We start from the raw sequence: 18,477 nt of genomic DNA, 5'->3' as shown, positions 1-18,477 counted from the left end.
AATCACTATTGGCAGACAGTAGATCAATTTCAACCTTGAACTTTTTTCAAAAGTGGAACATGGGGTTTACGAGACATGACGAAACGAAAGAAAACAGATTATTTATAATGACATAAAGTTCCAAACAGCTTTGTTTTTCTCACATCATAAAAGATTCTTCGCAACACACTACTATGCCATTAAAACCAACCATATAGTTTTCACTTTTCATAGCATATGGTAAAAGCATCTGAACTGGAGAGAGAAACTGCGATTAGTTTACTTTGTTTTTTTCACCTTAAGAGATTTGTTCTTACTTCTTTCCACGGAGTTTAGCACCAAGTGCTCTCTCCAGCTTAGAAAGGATCTGCTGATTCGGAATTGCTTTTCCTGACTCGTATTCTTGGATCACTTGTGGCTTCTCATTGATCAGCTACAGAAATCAAAACATATAATAATGTTACCACCATGAATCCAGTTACATACAAACAAGTAACAACAGAGAAAAGAGAGAAAGTACTTGGGCGAGTTGGGATTGAGTCAGCTTCTTCTCCCCTCTGGCGTGCATGATGGCTTTCTTCAACTCAGTAGGCACACGGTCATCTAGATTATACAACCCATACACAAAAAAGGCGTTAGACATGATAACCAACATTGCTGACCAAACTATCACAAAAGTGGAGAACACAATGATTTGCGGAAACTAAGATACACAAAGCTTCAGCTCTTTGGCATCCTGATAACCCCATCAACAAACAAAAACCTCCTCTCACTAAAAAAAATTCAGACTGGGAGAAAAAACATTAGCAACCCAGAAAGACATACGCCAAGAATTGCCCTTATAGGAACATGACTAGTATAAAACTATGTCCCAGAATACATACAGATTACAGAGGCAGGTAGGTACTAGTATATATTTTTCAGTGGCAGTGCATAATATAAATCAGATGAATGATTCAGATATGTATATATACACTCACGAGATAAGTTCTCAGTGTCATCATCAAGCCTCTTCGTGTTCAAGGAGGTGCCGCTTGATGCAGCCTTGTTGGATCCAGCATTGACTACAACAACCAAAGTAAAAACAAAAGAGATCCCGTTACACAACTATAAGATTCATATTGAACAAAAAACAAAAACAGATTCATGAGCAATAGAAAACCAAAGTAACCGAGCAATAATCAGAAAGCAACCTCAGGGCAAAATTGTTACTGCTGCAAACGCAATTGAAATCATAACAAACGATAACCCTAACACAAATCCTTTAAAAAAAAGAGCATAATAAGCCAGTGGCGGCGAAGGTATATGAATAACCCTAATCCAGCGTAGTAACAACTCAACCTAGATTCGATCGGCAAAATCTTATAGCATAAAACCAGATAAATATTATCGCAAAGCTTCATAATAAAAGAAGACAGATCAAACAAGAGAGAGATCGAGAAAACAAACATTTGCGAACGGTCTCGATATCGGCGCCGCTACGACGAGCGGCGTTGACAGTCTTCTCGTCGCGCTTAGCGGCAGAGTTAGGAGCTTTCTTACGGATCACAACTGGTTCCCAATCCTGAGTCATCGGTCCAACTCCTGCCATGGCTTCTCTTAGGAGATTTTTTTCTTTTCTTCTTCTTTTAGGTTTTCTTCGTTCGTGGATAAACTAAAGAAATGGGAGAGAGAGAGAGAGAGAGAGAGAGAGAGAGAGAGAGACAAAGAGGATCGAGATAAAGAAAAGTATTAGAAATGATCGTTTTGCAATTTATATTTAGTGATTTTTATTCCAGAAGGGGTAATTACGTAAATAGCTAAGCTTAAAGGCCCCCTAACGGAATATTTATATATTATTTTTAACTTCCCATCTAAAAATATCTTGCCGAAGCCGCGTTACGATAAGAAAATGTTGTTAAGGCCCAAAACGATAATAATGTTGGTCGGATTTTTTTTTGACAATGTCGGAATTTAAACCGAAATAATAAAGTACATTGACATTAAGCTATAAAGATATGAGAAAACTCAGATAAACAGAAATTATAGTCCAAGAAATAAGGGACAAAGGCCGAGAAAGCCCGTTTTGGAATTGGTGGACAAAACGGACGTTAGCTATTAATTACCTTTAACATTGCAAATCAGCAAAGTTGTATACTTTCATTTGAAAAGCTTGGGCTTTCCAAAGTGTTAAAAAACCACACCACCAATAGATTTCCACGTCCCATTATGAACATTTTTTTGGTCATCTCATATTATAAACCATAGAAAAATATATTGTGAATTACAATTTGAGCCGGCGGAAAATAAATATATTTTTAGAGTTTAAACTCTAAAAATGGGAAACTAAGCCGGCGAACAACAAAAAGTTCCTGGAAACTTAAAACGAAATCAAGAGAAAAAATACAAAGTAAAGAACTTAAACCCGAAAAAGAGGACAAAACCTTAAAGTAAGAACATATATAACCAAGCATAACTCTTACATGACAAACTAGTCTCAAGATGCAAGAATAGCTCTTCTCCCCAACCACCTGCAGACGAGATTTACTAAGGATGCCCTCGGGCAATCCAAAGCTCACATCAACCACCTCCTATCCTGAAGAGAAACCAATCTCTAGAAACAGAACCAAAGTCTTCATAACCCGGCAAACAAAGATCCGAAACGCTTCCGAATGCGATGATGACGACAACAACGTCCAGAATCGTCTGTGTAGAAGCCTTACAAAAAGCAATTAGATCTAAACAAATCTACAAAGCAAGAACAAGGAGCGAAGCCTAACTACTCGCTAAAACCAAACTCGAACAAGCACGATGATGAACGAAGAAGCTATCATCCACAACGAACAAACAACCATGAGAAGAACCAACTGCAAACAATAAAGACCAGCATATCTCCAAACAAAACGAAGCCTAAGCTTAGAAAAGGAAACATCCTTACGGGAATCAAAGGCTAGAAGAGTAGACAGGGGGTGACGGACGAGACAATGGTTGGGCGGATAAAACACAATCACAACCAAACAACACAAGCGACTTCAAATCAATGAAAAGCACATGAACTAAAACAAACGAAGGGAAGGGTCAAGATGATTCATTATTCTTCGAGTCGTACCGTGGAACTACTAGCTCCGGAATTACTAATATCAACTTGCAATCACAAAACCCAGCAGAGTTTACCGCTCCTAACGCAACCACAAGACCCAATATCGAAACTCAAACCAAACCGCAAGACCCATCCTAGTATGAACATAATAGTAGCAAAAAGATACCTTATAATTTTACATTTTCTTTATAGTTTATTGAAATTTTCACCTTTTGGCTTTTTTACAATAAAATTTATATTTTAAAACTCATTTATCTAGTATTCATATCTAACAAAATCTGTCAAGTTTGAATTTATTGTTTTTTTTTTAAAAATGTAAAAAAATTATATTAAATAGCTATTTTATTCTCTCTTTCCTCGTATTCCTAATAAACAAAATGGTAATAGAACCTAACGATTTAGAAGAACAAAAAGAACAGTAGTTAAATACATTAATTTGCTACTTGTTTGATATTGTATAAAAATTTAATTGAATAAGATGAGATTTGTGCGGTCAACTCCACTTATTACTCACCTTGGGCGTTCGGCAATAACCGGACAAACCGAACCGGACAACCCGAAAATGTCGGTTATCGGGACGAACCGAAGAGAAGAAGCATAACCAGTCGGCAAAATTTAATTTGATAATCGAATTTCGGTTCGGTTCGGTTCGGTAATCGGACCGATCGGTTAATGAAAATCCGCATAAGTATATAAATCTAACCATATGTATTAACCCTAATTTTCTCACTTCTTTCTTTCTTTGACGCCGCAGACCGCATGATGCGATTCTGAAAGCGAGAGAGAAGTTCATCACTTCATCCGGTCCTCCGATCTAATCTCGTTTATTCTCCTTCATCAATTCATCTTGATCTTCTTCTACTTCTTCTCTTCTAGAGAGTTCTACTTCTACGGATACATCTGCGAGCAGCCGAGAAATTCGTCAAGGTCAGTTCTTTTGTTGTTCTTTGTTTTCAATTTTTTGTGTTCTTTAGTTGTTCTTGGTTGTCAATTTGGCTATTTCGATTCGTTAGCAACATTTCATAAAGAAATTGCAACCTAAACCCTAATTTTTTTGAATATTTAAGGTTTATCTTCTTAGTCAATTAGTTTATCTCTAATTCGATAGCAACCTATTAGCATATTCAAAATTGAAACCGAAACCCTAAATTTTTTGAATCAAAAAATTTAGGGTTTCGGTTTCAATTTTATTTCGAAAGTTAGGGCTTATCTTCTTTTGTTGTTCTTCAGCTAACAATTAGTCTATCCCCGATTCGTTACCATCTGATTAGCTTAATTAGGGTTGGATTTTATATTTACTTTGTTTATGATCTTGTTTCATTATTTGCAACTTGTATTGTTGATTGTTATTATGAGCTAATGAGAGCTATAAAATCATTTGTAGATGGCCGATGAAAATGACAAGGAGCCTATAGTTCAACTCGGACAAGAAGATGCAACTGCGGATGTTGGACCGAATGTATCTGGAAAGAAGCGTCCAAGACCTCCATCTGGTACTGATAAGCCACCAAAACCAAGAAAGAAGTATGCAAAAAGAGCTCCAGTTTGGGAACATTTTCTGCAAAGGGAAGGAGAGTTAGCTAAGAGCTACTGTAAGTATTGTGCAGCAGAGATAGCTTGTGATACTAAGACAGTAGGTACTAGCCTGATGATAGTTCACATTAATAGATGCAAGCAGTACAAGGATTGGGTAGAGAAGGACAAGCAGAAGATTATAACGGGTGATAACAATGGGAATCTGAAGGTCATTAAGTATGACCCGATGGTGTTTAGAAGATCAGTTAATGAGATGGTAGTAGTGAATGAGTTGCCACTCTCCTTTGTAGAGTCAGCGGGATGGAAGCGGTTCTGCTTCAATGTCTTGCCGATGTACAGTACATTCTCTAGGAGGACTAGTACTAAAGACATTGTGGCGATGTATCTGCAAGAGAAGGCAGCTCTGAAGAACTTGTTTAGTTTAGAGAAACAAAGAGTTTCTCTCACTATGGATATATGGACGTGTCCTACCACATCATATAGCTACATGGTGATCACAGCTCCCTGGATTAATAGTGAATGGGAATTGCAGAAGAGAATTCTGAGCTTTAAGGTCATCACGAATCACAAAGGAGACACCATTGCAGGGCATTTGCTGGATTGCTTAGATGATTGGGGAATTGAGAAAGTCTTCACGGTAACAGTCGATAATTCGAAGAACAATGACAAGGCTTTGGATGCTTTTAAGATTCAGTTAAGGCTGAGAGGAGAGGAAGCATTAGTTAGAGATAGTGATTACCTACATATGTGTTGCTGTGCACATATCCTCAATCTGATTGTCGGAGATGGTTTGAAGAAGGTAAATCATCATGTTGTTGTTGTTAGGAATGCAGTGAAGTATGTTCGGTCATCATTCACTAGGTTGAAGTCTTTCGCATTGAGGTGTGACACAGGGAAACTGTGTAGAGGGAGTTTGCCACTCGATGTTTGCACACGCTGGAACTCAACGTATTTGATGTTGAGTTCTGCTTTGAAGTTGAGGAAGGCTTTTGAGAAGATGGAAGCTGAGGACAAGTTTTACTGTGATTATTTTGAGGAAGAGGATGAGAAAACAAAGGCTAAACGAGTTGGACCGCCGACTAGTTCTACTTGGGAGGAAATTGCAAGGTTGGTCAAGTTTCTGAAAATATTTTATAAGTGCACCTTAATATTCTTTGCCTCCAATTCAGTTAGTTCCACTGTTTGTTACAATTAGATTGTCGACATTGAGAGGAACCTGATGAGTAAGTGTACCAGTCCCGATAAGGAGATCAGAAAGCAAGCACATGTTATGAGGAATAAGTTTGACAAGTATTGGGATGGATTGAAAAACATGAATCTGTTAGTGATTGTGGCCAGTGTCTTTGACCCTCGAAACAAGATGAAGTTTGCTTCTCTCTGCTTTGACCAGCTGTATGGTAAGGATACAATCGAGTCTAGACACCTCAATGCGAAAGTTTCAGATGTTATGAAGAACTTGTATGAGCATTACAGTTATAAGCTAAGCACACCATAAGCCATCGAAGACACCCCAGGTTCTCAGCCAGAGTCTACCGTCTTTGAGTTATCAGATGATGAATATTGTGAGGGGATACTTTCAATATTCGACAAGGTGGTTGGGTTGAAGACTTCTGCAGAACACTACAATGAGTTACAACAGTATCTAGCAGAGAAACCTGAGCTGCGAGTAGAGAATAGGTTGGGGATGCCTTATGATGTTCTCAGTTGGTGGAGACGTAATAACCCAGAGTATCCAGTCTTGTCAAAAATGGCTAGAGATGTTCTAGCAATTCCAGCCTCATCGGTTGCTTCAGAATCAGCTTTTAGTACAAGTGGAAGGGTCTTGGATCCTTACAGAAGCTCTCTAACTCCTTACATGGTTGAGGTATTGTTGTGCACCCAACAATGGTTAAAGAGCTCGTATAAAGGAGAAGCAACCGTGGCAAATTTGGCCTAGATGTTGGAGGAAGTTGAATTCTTTGAGTCTCTTGGTAAGTTTAACTTCTCTCGGTTTAGTTATCCTAACAAATCTTTTGATATCTATAAGTTGTATTAATTTCTTGCATCTGTTTTATTGTGTAGATTCTCGGAATCCAACGGAAGCTATTCCATGATTCTTCATAGTATGACAGGTATGTTTGTGGTTCTTACTAAGTGTTCATATTAGTTTTGTTTTTGTTGTTGATTAACATTGTTTTTGTTATGATTTTCAAAGGTAGGAAGCTGCGCATTTTGTCCTTTTTGATGCGGAATGCAGCGTTAACAATAGATGGTATAGTACTGACTTTGAAGCTGCTCTTTTGACTACTTTTTGATGCGAAGTAGCATGCTTTTGTTGATGGATTGGTTTTTTGATGTAATGCTAGCTTAAACTAGATAAAATGCTAGCTTAGCAGCTTCTCTAATGGTCTGTAATGGTATGTAATAGTCTGTACTAGTAGCTTAAAGCCTTTAAACTCATAAACACAACTTTAAGCTACTAGTACATGAACTTAGCAGATTGTATTTTGTTGTTTACTTCAGAAAATTTTTAATTCGGGTTATTTAACCCGAATTAGAAATTGTTTTCGGATGCAAAATTAAATCAGGTAACCGATCCGATTAACCCGAGTACTGTCTGAACCGAACCGTATTTCAATTTAACTTCAATTCGGTGAAATTTTAAAAAACCCGAATTAGAAAAAAACCAAACAACCCGACCCGAACAACCCATTTATGCTGAACGCCCAGGGCGACTTATTACCATTCGAAACTCGCACGAGAATGAATTAATTAATACTCGTGCGTAAAATGTTGGTTGGCCATAAAATAAAGTTGTAGTTTGTTCTTGTCCTAGAGAAAATATATGCAGGTGGAATGGAATTGATTCGAACCAAAAAAAAAAAGCAAAAGGGGGTTGGAATTGACTATTTTGAAACGTACGGGGAGAGAGAGTGAGACTTAACGTTTTTAAGTGACTCACAAAGCAAAAATATCAAATTCTGATTCCTTCCTCCTCCTCCGACTCAAGACACCATTTCCATCATCGTTTCTATTCCTCCGATTCTCGCCTTTCTTCGGATTTTTCACTCTTCTGCTCGAAAGGTCTCTCTCTCCCCGTATATATATATATATCTCTTAACCCATGTTTTGAAATTGAAGCTCACCTTGTCATCTCTATATTATCTCCTTCTCCTTCTTGTTTTAGCTTCTTCTACTCAACTCGTAATATTCATTTCTCTTGGTTCCACTATGTTTTCTAATTTTGGTGATTTGTAGGTTTGAATGAATTGGTAGAATCTTCTGGGCACCGTTCAATTCAATTCTGTTTGGTTTATGATTCAGTTTGCCAAAATAACTGACCTAATATTCTATTCCTGGCAAATTATATTTTCTTACATGTGTCTGAGCTCACTTAGGCAGATGCAGTGTGAATTTGAATTCGATATGTAAGAACAAAGGTTAATCCTTTACTTGTTAGAGTTTATCAAAAACACAACTTTGTCAGAGTCTCAGAGTTCATTTACCTGTTTTTTTTTCAGATTTGTTTGTTTAGATTGTGGAGCTCTATAATGAAGTTAAATTTGTTGTTTTTTTTTTCTTTTCTTTCAGGGCAGTGCTTGAGAATCATTGAAGAAGGTGATCGCTGGTGCTGAAACTGGAAACAGATACACCGTCCGTTCATCTTTGTTTTTAGATAACTCAAAGCTTGACCAGAGCCGTGTTGCGCAACTCAAGAACTTGGAGTTTTTGCTTCCTTTTTCGTATCATGCCGTATTATATTCAGAGGCTTTTCAATACTTGCAAGGCATCTCTCTCATCCAATGGACCTGTGTCTGAGGAGGCCTTAGACAAGGTTCGCAATATGTTGGGTAGGACTACATTTTTTTTTATCCACTGTCTTGCAAATTTTCTTCCTTTCTCTGTCTGCAACCTTGCTTGCTCCCATAATTGCAGTACTAGTTTTGGGTTTCGCACTCTCTTGTGTTATCATTAGACTACTGTTGTTGTTTATCAGGTTTAATACTTGCGGACCGGGACATACTTGATACCTTTATTTATTATTTCAGAGAAAATCAAGCCTTCTGATGTTGGTCTCGAACAGGAAGCACAATTGGTGCGTAACTGGCCTGGTCCTGGGAACGAGCGTGATGGAAACCATCATTCGCTGCCAGCTATAAAATACCTTCAGTTACATGAGTGTGACAGCTTCTCGGTGAGCAAATTTTCTTTCAGGCTCCACATGTTAACTGCAGCTAAACAATGTTCTGAAATGCAAGATTCTTGCTTTTCTTGTCTTGCTTACTAGGCTTTGATCATTATTTTGTCAGATTGGAATTTTCTGCATGCCACCTGGGTCTATCATACCACTTCATAATCATCCAGGCATGACAGTGCTAAGCAAGCTTGTTTATGGTTCTATGCACGTGAAGTCATATGATTGGGCTGAGCCTGACCAATCAGAGCTAGACGATCCATTACAAGGTAATAGCGACATGTAAACTGCCCCAGTGTAACATCCGTCGTGCTATGCGAATAATTTCAAAATGAGTAATCTGTTGTTTCCTTTTACTCATAGCAAGACCTGCAAAGCTGGTCAAGGATACTGATATGACTGCCCCTACCCCAGCGACCACTCTATATCCAACAACCGGCGGCAACATTCATTGTTTTAAAGCAATTACTCATTGTGCAATCTTCGACATCTTATCTCCTCCATACTCTTCTACTCACGGCAGACACTGCAACTACTTCCGGAAATCCCCAATACGAGACTTACCTGGTATAATAACACAAAATTCACAGGAAAACCACTTTATAACTTAATTGCTTAAAAATGCGACTTCATTTCTTACTGTTACTACTCCTAACACTTTGTTGAGGAATCATGGGTTAAAGCACTAGGTTCTTGATTAGATAAGAGTTTAAATGTAGATATCATGGAACAAATCACTTCATAACTTGATTGTATTGCTAAACAGATTTGGTTTATGAATTTATTTTTGTTACTATGGCAATGTTGTTGAAAACATCATGTTTAAAAACCAGGTGAGATTGAAGTGATGAATGGACAAGTGATCTCAAATGTTACATGGCTCGAAGAGTATCAACCTCCTGATAGCTTTGTGATCTGGAGAGTTCCGTACAGAGGTCCTGTGATTAGAAAATGAGATTACAAAAAAATTAAGCATATAAGAAAAGAGCAGAAAGAGAAAGGAGCTTATATCATCAGGACTCGGGAGAATAATTGGTAAACCATTCAGAGGCTGGCTGCATAATGGTCGGGTAACTCGGGTTCTTACATATTTGTGACCACATTAAGTTCCAGCTTATTTCGTTGTATGATAATATGTTAACCACATACAATCTTTATGATTTCACTACTAGTTCAATATTATAATTTTTTTGGTCCCTTTTTATATGCTACTTAAACAATTTCATATATAGTTTCTATAATTTTGTTTCCATTGATCTTTTTGCCTGTCCTTCTTGAATTGTCTACACCATAGCAACCTTGAATTCTATTGTTGGCCACATAAGAATAAATCAAGAAAATCATGCAGATTTTTGGTATGAGAGATGATTTTTAAGTGTTAACCTTTGGTGAGCAAATTCACTAAGAGATGAAGATCAAGATCGACTGATCGAGTAAGTACCTACCATAACTCGATCGATACAAAGCTTACTGCAATAAAATCCAGATAAATAGGCTTTGTTTGGAATGAAAAACGTTAAATAAGTACTTAAAAAGCTAACAGTATGTTTCCTCCACAAAACCATCAAACCACTTTCACCAGTTCGATGTTTCACAGAAGTAGTACAAGATATGAAAGGGCTCAAAACGTAATAAGAACTAGGAAAAAACATAAAATCATACTCAAAATTACTCAATGGCAAAACACGCAAAGAGTCGAGATCTTCCCTTGCCTCATTTTCTAAGCACACTCTTCTTCCTCTTCGGTTTCAATCCACCACCAGACTCGTCTTTGGCAATCTTTGTAGTCTTTTTCGCCTTTAACACATCCTTGCTCAGCTTCACAACATCTGGTTTCACCTTCCCCTTGGCCGCTACTGCTACCTTCACCGGTTTCTCAACTTCTGGCTTCAACTTCCCTTTGACAGCCTTCTTCATCGGTTTCTCAACTTCTGGTTTCAAGTTCCCTTTGGCAGCTTTCTTCACCGGCTTCACACTCTCTGCAACCTCACTGACCTCCTTCTTCCTCTTCTTCATCTTCTTCTCCTCCTTATCCCCAGACTCAACAATAATCTCATTCTTCTCCTCATCAGCACCAATCTCATCCTCATCAAGCACCTCGGATATATTACTATCCATATACCTAACCTCATGAATCATACCCTTCTTCCTCTTACCCTTAACCGAAACACTCTTCTCGCTAGCATCATCAGCAACTTCTTCAACTTCACCCTTCTTCTCCTCCTTAACCACATTCTTCCCACTTCCAAAAGCATCGATTTTGAGCTTCAAATCAGGCACAGCTTGATATATAGGCAATGCCAAACTCTCAGACAACTTCAAATGCAAAGACCTAACGAATTTCCACTTATTAGGCAAAATCTCAACTACTCCATTCAATGTAGCCATCACATTCTCAGCAATTTGACTACTCTCCATAGACAATTTCCCAACCTTAACAACACAACACGTCCCAGTCCTCATGAAGAACATAGCAGAACCACAAGCTTTCTCTATCTGCTCTTTCCAGTTCTTGTGCTGCAAATCAATCGCCACCGGAATCTTCTTTCTGGCGAAGAACTTCTTCCCAATCAACCTCGGGAGAAGAGGAAGAATCCTCCGATCAGCGAAGAACATGTCGTACGAATCGCAGAGCTTCCTCTTAGCTTCGAACGGCTTGTAATCAGACTTGAGTTTTGACAGCTTAAGAACCTTCGTGATCGGAATATTCTCCGATTTGATCTTCTTCATCACATCAGCCTTGGTGAGACCACTCTTAGGTCTGTCGTCGATAATGAGACAAAGCTCCGGGGAATATTCCGACGGGTTGATAAGAGGATGAGGTAAAGGGATACGATGAGCGTTCGTGCGGCTCGTCTGTGGAATCTTCTTCAGAGTAACGAAGAGGTAGAGTACCTCGTCTTGCTCGAGAAGTTGAGGCTTCTCTGTTTTTGATTTTTCGCTTCTCCAGTTGATAAGACCATCGATGGCGCTTCTAACGGTCTTGGGACTCACTCTTGACGTCTGCGAAGCGGGAACAAGTTGCTGCTCCGTCTGTTGCGGCGGCGGCGGCGACTCTGTGGTGGTCATTTGAGAGATTTGGGGAGAGAGCGAGAGAGAGAGAATTAGGGTTTAAGGAGGAGGATGACCAAAATAAAGCTCTATGACTTTAGGATTTATCACTGGTAATAAATGGGCATTTAGTTTTGGGCCCGTTTTGTTTCTTTTTACAAATATGGGCTGAACTTATTTTTAGTTTATTATTTTATATAAGAATTTTGTTTTTTGTCCCTAGTAGTTTTTTTTTTAAACATCTTCCATGTGACTTTTTCAACGCAGAAGCTGTTTGATTGATGATGCTATGCTATGATCAATATCTAAAAGTCTATGTGGAAATGAAAAGAGGGAATAGAGAACGACGCTTTATAATTTTGTTGGATTCCGTGGTTTAGGAAATTTTAAAATTGTCTACTTTTTTGTCAAGGAAAAATTCACCAAATTAATGTTTTTTTTTTTTTTTGAAAAATATTTCATTCAAAATAATATTCTTCTTTGTTAGAAATCACAAATCAGAAATATTTTATTCTAATATTTATATGAGTCAACCTTTCAACCATGTTTGTTTGTGTTTTGTCATTGTCTCTTTAACTTTTTATTCTCTGTTTAAAACTATATTTTTCAATTATTAGGATAATTTAGTTTGTAACAAATTATAACTACTCGTATTACTCAGCGAATATATGTTTTGGGATATATGTGTGGGTGAAAATAAGTTTAGTATGATATATATGTGTGGGTGAAAATAAGTTTAGTATGATATATATATATATATAATTATATATCGTAGCTACATTGTGAGATTCAAGTCTCCTCCAAGTGTGTGAAGGCTCTCAGCTTCATCTAATTGCTCAGGCATCGTTCTCATATGCTCTACCTTGGATTCGCTAACTCAACCACAACAACCTTCATCAACTCATTTACTCTCTTTTTTCTTTTCTTTTTTTACTCTGATTTTGTAAGCTCAAAAGTCCAAACACTAAAGAAAAAGTTTTTAGCTTTCAAGTGATCGAACAATAGAATGAAGCATATTACAAATATTCAAAATCATACGAAAGTGGAGCCCGTGTGAGACCCAAAACTAATTGCAGCAAAAAAAGAACTAAAAAGATTATAAAAAGATGAATATTATAGAATACTTATACAATGACTGCACTGTTTACAATAAAGTCTTTGCCTTTATTTTTATACACCTGATAAATTGAAACGTTATGACCTTTTTCAAATTATGTTTTTTTTTTTTTTTTTTTGTCCCCTAAACCAATTCAAATTCTCTCATACGTTTCAAAGTAGAAACTGAAATATAAGCATATACAGTAGCAATCTCGATCTGCATTGGATACCAAATATAAAACATTATCAAAGCTACATTATATTAGATGTGTTCATGCTATTAACAAAAGCCAAAATAGTTGTTGTAAAAAAAAGTTTTATTTTTCCTTTTTCGTAAAGAAAAAAAAAAACATAACACTTTCAATATCCTAAAGGAGGGAGCTTTCAGTGTCCTAAATTCAAAACTCTCTTTGTCTTCTCTCTCTCTCTCTTCATCTTTGCAACGGCTCTCTCTCTGTCGTCATTTCAATTCAAACTCTTCTTATCTCTCTCTTTTCTAAAAAAGAAACGTCTCTGGCTGCTTCTACAATACTTCTTTTTAGCTCACTACCCAAATCCCTAATCTCAACTGCCAAAAATCCCCAATCTCGAATCTGTTTTGAGCTTTCCTGATCTTACCCATTACGCAAAACCCCCAACTCTCCTCTTTTGATTTGTTTTGTCTGATTTGATTAAATCTCATTTTTGTGTGTTTTCGTCGTTGTTGTTCTTCAGTGCGATTGTGAGCTAGAGAGATTAAAGTGGAGAGCTTTAGTTGATTTTTAAGGCAAGAAGATCTTCTAGCGCCACAGTTTTTTGCGATTCTGCTCGATCCAATTGGCAAAAAAAAACACATCTGGGTTCTCATTTCGCTGAATTTGGTTATCTTCCATAAGGGTTTCTGCAAATTACACTCACTCAATTGATCCATTAGTAACATAAAAAAAAAAAAAAAATGAGATCTTTGGCATTCTGAGAAAGATAGAAACTGAGAGAGGTAAAATTATTTCATTCCTGATCTAATTTCCTTTAAATTTTGGTCTTTTTTTGGGTTTTGTCTGATGTTGTTATGATGGGATCCAGTGTCTTGTAAGTACATTTCATTGAAACTGACTCAGTTTTTGTGATCTCATAGGTGGAATTAAGATGGACTTTGTTGAGAGGAAAAGACCTAGAGGAGCGTTTCTTAATCTGTTTGATTGGCATGGCAAATCCAGGAAGAAGCTTTTCTCGTCCAACATCTCCCAACTCTCTGGTTTGGTCTTCATTCTTTTTGTTTTCTATCCATATAAATGTTTGTTGTATATATATATATAAGTTAAGGTAATGCAGTTCAATTAATCTAAAGTTTCTTTTTTATATATATACAGAAGAATCAAAGCAAGCAAAAGAGAATGTTCAAAATCCCTCTATTACGCCGCATTCTGTTGTAAGCCTTTGCTCAATACTATTTTCCTTGTTTTATGCAATGCTTCATTTGTTAGACATGAACTTATTGTGTTCTCTGGTGTGTGGTGTGATTCTGTTTTAACAGTTTGAGGTTGATCAATCTGTCAAGAACTCAACTTACAACCCGAGAAGTGACTCGAGCTGTTGTGCTTCATCTGTAACTAGTGATGATGGAAATGTGGTTAAAGCACCGAGTGTGGTAGCCAGGCTTATGGGTTTAGAGGGTTTGCCTCTACCAAACGTTTTGGAACCACGGGTTAATCCTGATCTTGATCCATACTTTCTCAGATCCTCCCGCCAGGCAAGCACTTGGGATGCTAATGTTGATCATCAGAGTGGGTTCGATGGCGGTTCTTGGGACCATTTGGATTCAAGAACGAGTAAAGGGCCTCGTAAGCGGATGATTGAGCGGTTTCAAACCGAAACCTTACCCCCAAGATCAGCTAAACCGATCTCTGTCACTCACAACAAGCTCTTGTCTCCAATAAGGAACCCTGGATTTGTTCCATCTAGGAACCCTGCTTATGTAATGGAAGCTGCTTCACGAATGATGGAGCAAAGTCCGCGGATGATTGCAAGAACACGGGTGGTGTCATCTTCAGATTCTTCTTCGCCAGTTCCATTGAGGATTCGAGATTTGAAAGAGAAACTAGAAGCTGCACAGAAAGCGTCAAGTTCAGTTCCTCAAATATCTTCTAATGATACTCGCAACAGTAGGTACCTAAGAGGAGATCAAAACGAGAAGAAAACTACAGTATTGGGGAAAAGCAGTTGTGATGGGTTGAAAGGTGAAGTGAAGCCACCTTCTTTCTCTGCGCAAGCAAAGGCCAGTAGTAATAAAAAGCAAGACAGCTCAACTACGTCCTCAAGTGGCAACAAGAGGATGTCTACGGGACAAAAGGAGAAAGTGGAAGCAAAGAATAGGGCAGTTAGAAGCCAAGACAGTATCAAAGGATCTTCCTTGAGCACAGGGAAGAATGTGCTTAAGCAGAACCACCAGAAGCAGAACTGCAGAGACAATCAGCAATCCAGGAAAGTAATGAACAAAGTAGTAAATAAGGTTATTGTGGAAAGTGGAACTACATCGAAGAGTCCTGGATTTACTATGGCATCAGCAGAAAAGCCCACTTCTTTACCTTTATCCCGCAAAAAGAGTCTTCCTCGAAACAAAAAGCCACGGAATGGAGTGCAAGAGTCGGTAATTTATGAAGATAAGCGGATCAAAAAGGCTGAAAAGTCGATAAAATATAACATTTCCAGTGATGGAGACTCGAGTATGAGTAAAGATGATCAGAAAAGGGACATGGATGTGATATCTTTTACTTTCTCATCTTCGATCAAAGGTTTATCATCTCATTCACAAGGAACCAAACAAGATGCAGACTCTGCTGTGAAGTTCAATGTGATAGGAGGTGACTCTTTAAACGCTCTTTTGGAGCAAAAGCTCAGGGAGTTGACCTCGAAGATTGAATCATCTAGCTCTAGTTTGATCCAAGAAGAGTCTTTGAGTTCCATTTCAAAGGATAGAGCGAATGGGATGGTTTCATCGCCATCAAAATATAGTGAATTGACTCATATCAGTCTTGATAAAGTTGTAACAGAGAGTGAAACTGTTTCTGACTGCACTTCCTTCTATAACAACAACCAGAAAGTCCAGGTTAGTTTCGATCAACTGCAGCTTCACTATTCTATTATATCAAATGCTTTACCAGTCTCTAAGAAAATCTTATCTTTTTTTCCTTAAAGAAGAAGAAGATGATACAGGGAGAAGAACAAGACGTTAGCAGCATTACCACTCTTACAGAAGCCGATGATTTTGCACTCTCCTGCAGCAAGAGTATCTCAGATTGCAGACATGACAGAGAATATGGTATGTCTTTGTGAATTTATGTCTGAATTCACACCAAATAGTCTTAGTAGGGAATTGGTTTGATTGGCAGCTAAATAAGCTTAATGTTGTTGGTAATTTCAGGCATGAAACAGAGTTCATCAGATCAAGAGCTCACTTGGGTATCATCATCAAACGAGTCCCAGCACACGTTAGATGAAACAGATTCATCAACACTCGATTGGGAGCTCGAGTACATAACCGAGATACTCAACTCTGGGCAGCTCATGTTTCAAGACTTGGCCTCAGGGACAATCACTAATGAATCATTATTACCCTCGAGCCTCTTTGATGAAATGGAACGCTCTCGAGGAGCTGCGATGTCAACGAAGACAGAAAGAAAGGCACTTTTCGAATGTGTGAATGAGTGCTTAGCGGTGAAATTTGAAAGGATGTTAATTGGAACCTGCAAAGAGATGATGATGTCAGGTGGGATTTTGTTGGAACATAGAGATCTGTTGGCTGAAGAACTGAACAGAGAAGTAAAAGGGTTGAAGAAGATGAGAGAGATGATGATCGACGAGCTTGTGGATCATGACATGAGCTGTTTCGAAGGGAAGTGGATTGGTTACGAAAGAGAGATGTTTGAGGAAGGCATTGATATTGAAGGAGAGATTGTTTCGGCTTTGGTTGATGATTTAGTTAGTGATCTTTTCTCTAATAGTAGTGTTTTTAAACAGTCGTTGTAACCTGTATTGTCTTTTTTTTAAGAAGCTTCTTGTGATTCTGAAATTGTCTGGATGAAGTAAAGTGGTCAGCATATACGGCGGCTAAAGAAGACGTGTCACTCTACCATTTGTTTGATCTTCATCTAATCAATAGCCGAAACTGGTTCTTTATTTTTTCATTTTTGGATTCGGTTTAACAGAACAAACCAGTTATTAGTATAGCATGTTTACTACTTAGTCCTCAATTTAACGAGACGTGGTTAAAATCTTATAGGGTTAATTATGTAAAATACACATCCCTTTACTTTCAGGCTTCAACTAAAAAGGTTATGAAATACTAACTGATTTTATTAAAATCATGTTAGAGGTTTAATGAATTTTTTATATAGAGTCAAGGTGACGGTGGCAAAATGACGTGGGCACCACCACTTGCGTTTCTCATCTTCTTTCGGCTTATAAATTGGGTTGATGAAACAATTTCCTCATTAATTGCCAAAAAGAATTATTACCGGAGATAAAAATAGATTTTAGATGGTGTGTGTGTTTTTTATGGTCGAAAGTGATGTTGTTATATTGATGATTGAATAAAGTTAAAATACAATTGATTTTGAAGCCATTTAGTCTGTGAAAAACAACTTGAATAAAAAATAGAAGAAATACAACCAAATTTAGATGGTGTGTTTTTTTGGTTCTTTTGGACAAATTTTAATCCTTATTATTATTTTCAGTATATTCTTAAAATTTCCAACGTTTTTTAAAAATATATTTTCTTGATAGAAATTAATATAGTGTTTTACCGAAAATATTATCCCTATAATTATCACATCCATTTGACTAGTTTCATCATCAAATTTTATATTCTTTTTATCATCAAAACCCATTATATCTATGATCTATCTATAATTAAACAAAAACATAGATACGGATAAAAATATTAAATAGATTTTAAATATTTTTAGGTTTGCTAATAGTTGTACTTTGGTAGCAAAACATTTTTTTTCTTCAAAAGATGGTTAAAATGGGGTTGTAAACATGAAAATTTATTTTCGTTTTAATTAGCTGGTTATCAGAATTATTCGAAGAATATTTAACTTTGGCTAAACAAAAAACATTAACCGGGGAAAAAGGAAAAAAAGAACAAAAGGAATAGATTCGATGATAATGTTCCACGTGCAATTTTTTTTTTCCTTCAAATCTAATTGACCTTGACGTGATCCACTTTTATTTAAATTTTCTCTAAATTTTTCAAAACTAAATTTGCCATAATTGCACAACAAATAGTCATCATCATCAGTACGTCATTAAATTTAAAAGTAATAGGTTCTGTTTCTCACATTTGTTTAACCCTCCTCTATGTTTTTTTTTTGTTTTTTCAATATCGTGGGATCATTTTTTATTCACTTGTGATCAGTATATGCTGTTCATTTCTTCTTTGTTTTGCAAAAGTAGTTTCATTTGTTTTTTTTTTGTAACAAAAGAATCATAATAATAGGGAAAGTATGAGAACAATTTAAAAAAATCCGAACTCGATCAAAGTACATTCTTTATTAGTATTTTGAGTAATTAATTAAGGTCC

The 18,477-nt window shown here is 37.1% G+C and overlaps 4 protein-coding genes across 5 annotated transcripts; 2 read left to right on the top strand and 2 right to left on the bottom strand.

The window, feature by feature from the left end:
• Window positions 1-84: 84 nt before the first annotated feature.
• LOC104781780 (multiprotein-bridging factor 1b) lies at window positions 85-1,776 on the bottom strand. The gene is made up of 4 exons (XM_010506523.3): window positions 1,429-1,776; window positions 960-1,043; window positions 500-582; window positions 85-412 (listed from the first exon to the last, which is right to left on the bottom strand). The coding sequence occupies exons 1-4, from the start codon at window positions 1,568-1,570 to the stop codon at window positions 293-295; spliced, it is 429 nt and encodes a 142-aa protein (XP_010504825.1). The 5' UTR covers window positions 1,571-1,776; the 3' UTR covers window positions 85-292.
• Window positions 1,777-7,493: 5,717 nt separating this feature from the next.
• LOC104781779 (plant cysteine oxidase 5) lies at window positions 7,494-10,020 on the top strand. Its single transcript, XM_010506522.2, has 6 exons — window positions 7,494-7,657; window positions 8,165-8,424; window positions 8,623-8,768; window positions 8,884-9,037; window positions 9,132-9,335; window positions 9,602-10,020. The coding sequence occupies exons 2-6, from the start codon at window positions 8,322-8,324 to the stop codon at window positions 9,721-9,723; spliced, it is 729 nt and encodes a 242-aa protein (XP_010504824.1). The 5' UTR covers window positions 7,494-7,657; window positions 8,165-8,321; the 3' UTR covers window positions 9,724-10,020.
• A 244-nt stretch (window positions 10,021-10,264) lies between these two features.
• LOC104781778 (uncharacterized) lies at window positions 10,265-11,925 on the bottom strand. Its single transcript, XM_010506520.3, has one exon. It carries the CDS (start codon window positions 11,835-11,837, stop codon window positions 10,482-10,484), a length of 1,356 nt encoding a protein of 451 aa, XP_010504822.1. The 5' UTR covers window positions 11,838-11,925; the 3' UTR covers window positions 10,265-10,481.
• A 1,256-nt stretch (window positions 11,926-13,181) lies between these two features.
• LOC104781777 (uncharacterized) lies at window positions 13,182-17,080 on the top strand. 2 transcript variants are annotated; one of them, XM_010506518.3, is made up of 6 exons: window positions 13,182-13,893; window positions 14,032-14,151; window positions 14,267-14,325; window positions 14,431-16,002; window positions 16,092-16,215; window positions 16,318-17,080. In XM_010506518.3, exons 2-6 carry the CDS (start codon window positions 14,043-14,045, stop codon window positions 16,920-16,922), a joined length of 2,469 nt encoding a protein of 822 aa, XP_010504820.1. In that variant the 5' UTR covers window positions 13,182-13,893; window positions 14,032-14,042; the 3' UTR covers window positions 16,923-17,080. The 2 variants fall into 2 exon arrangements, with proteins under 2 accessions (XP_010504820.1, XP_010504821.1); XM_010506519.3 differs by having other exon boundaries at window positions 13,343-13,893; window positions 16,095-16,215.
• Window positions 17,081-18,477: the final 1,397 nt, after the last annotated feature.

The sequence above is a fragment of the Camelina sativa genome, chromosome 4 (genome assembly GCF_030686135.1).
Source record: "Camelina sativa cultivar CO46 ecotype springtype chromosome 4, ASM3068613v1".
NCBI classification, from domain to species: Eukaryota; Viridiplantae; Streptophyta; class Magnoliopsida; order Brassicales; family Brassicaceae; genus Camelina; species Camelina sativa.
The sequence above is the reverse complement of the archived record's forward strand: the minus strand, read 5'-3'. Positions and strand labels throughout refer to the sequence as shown.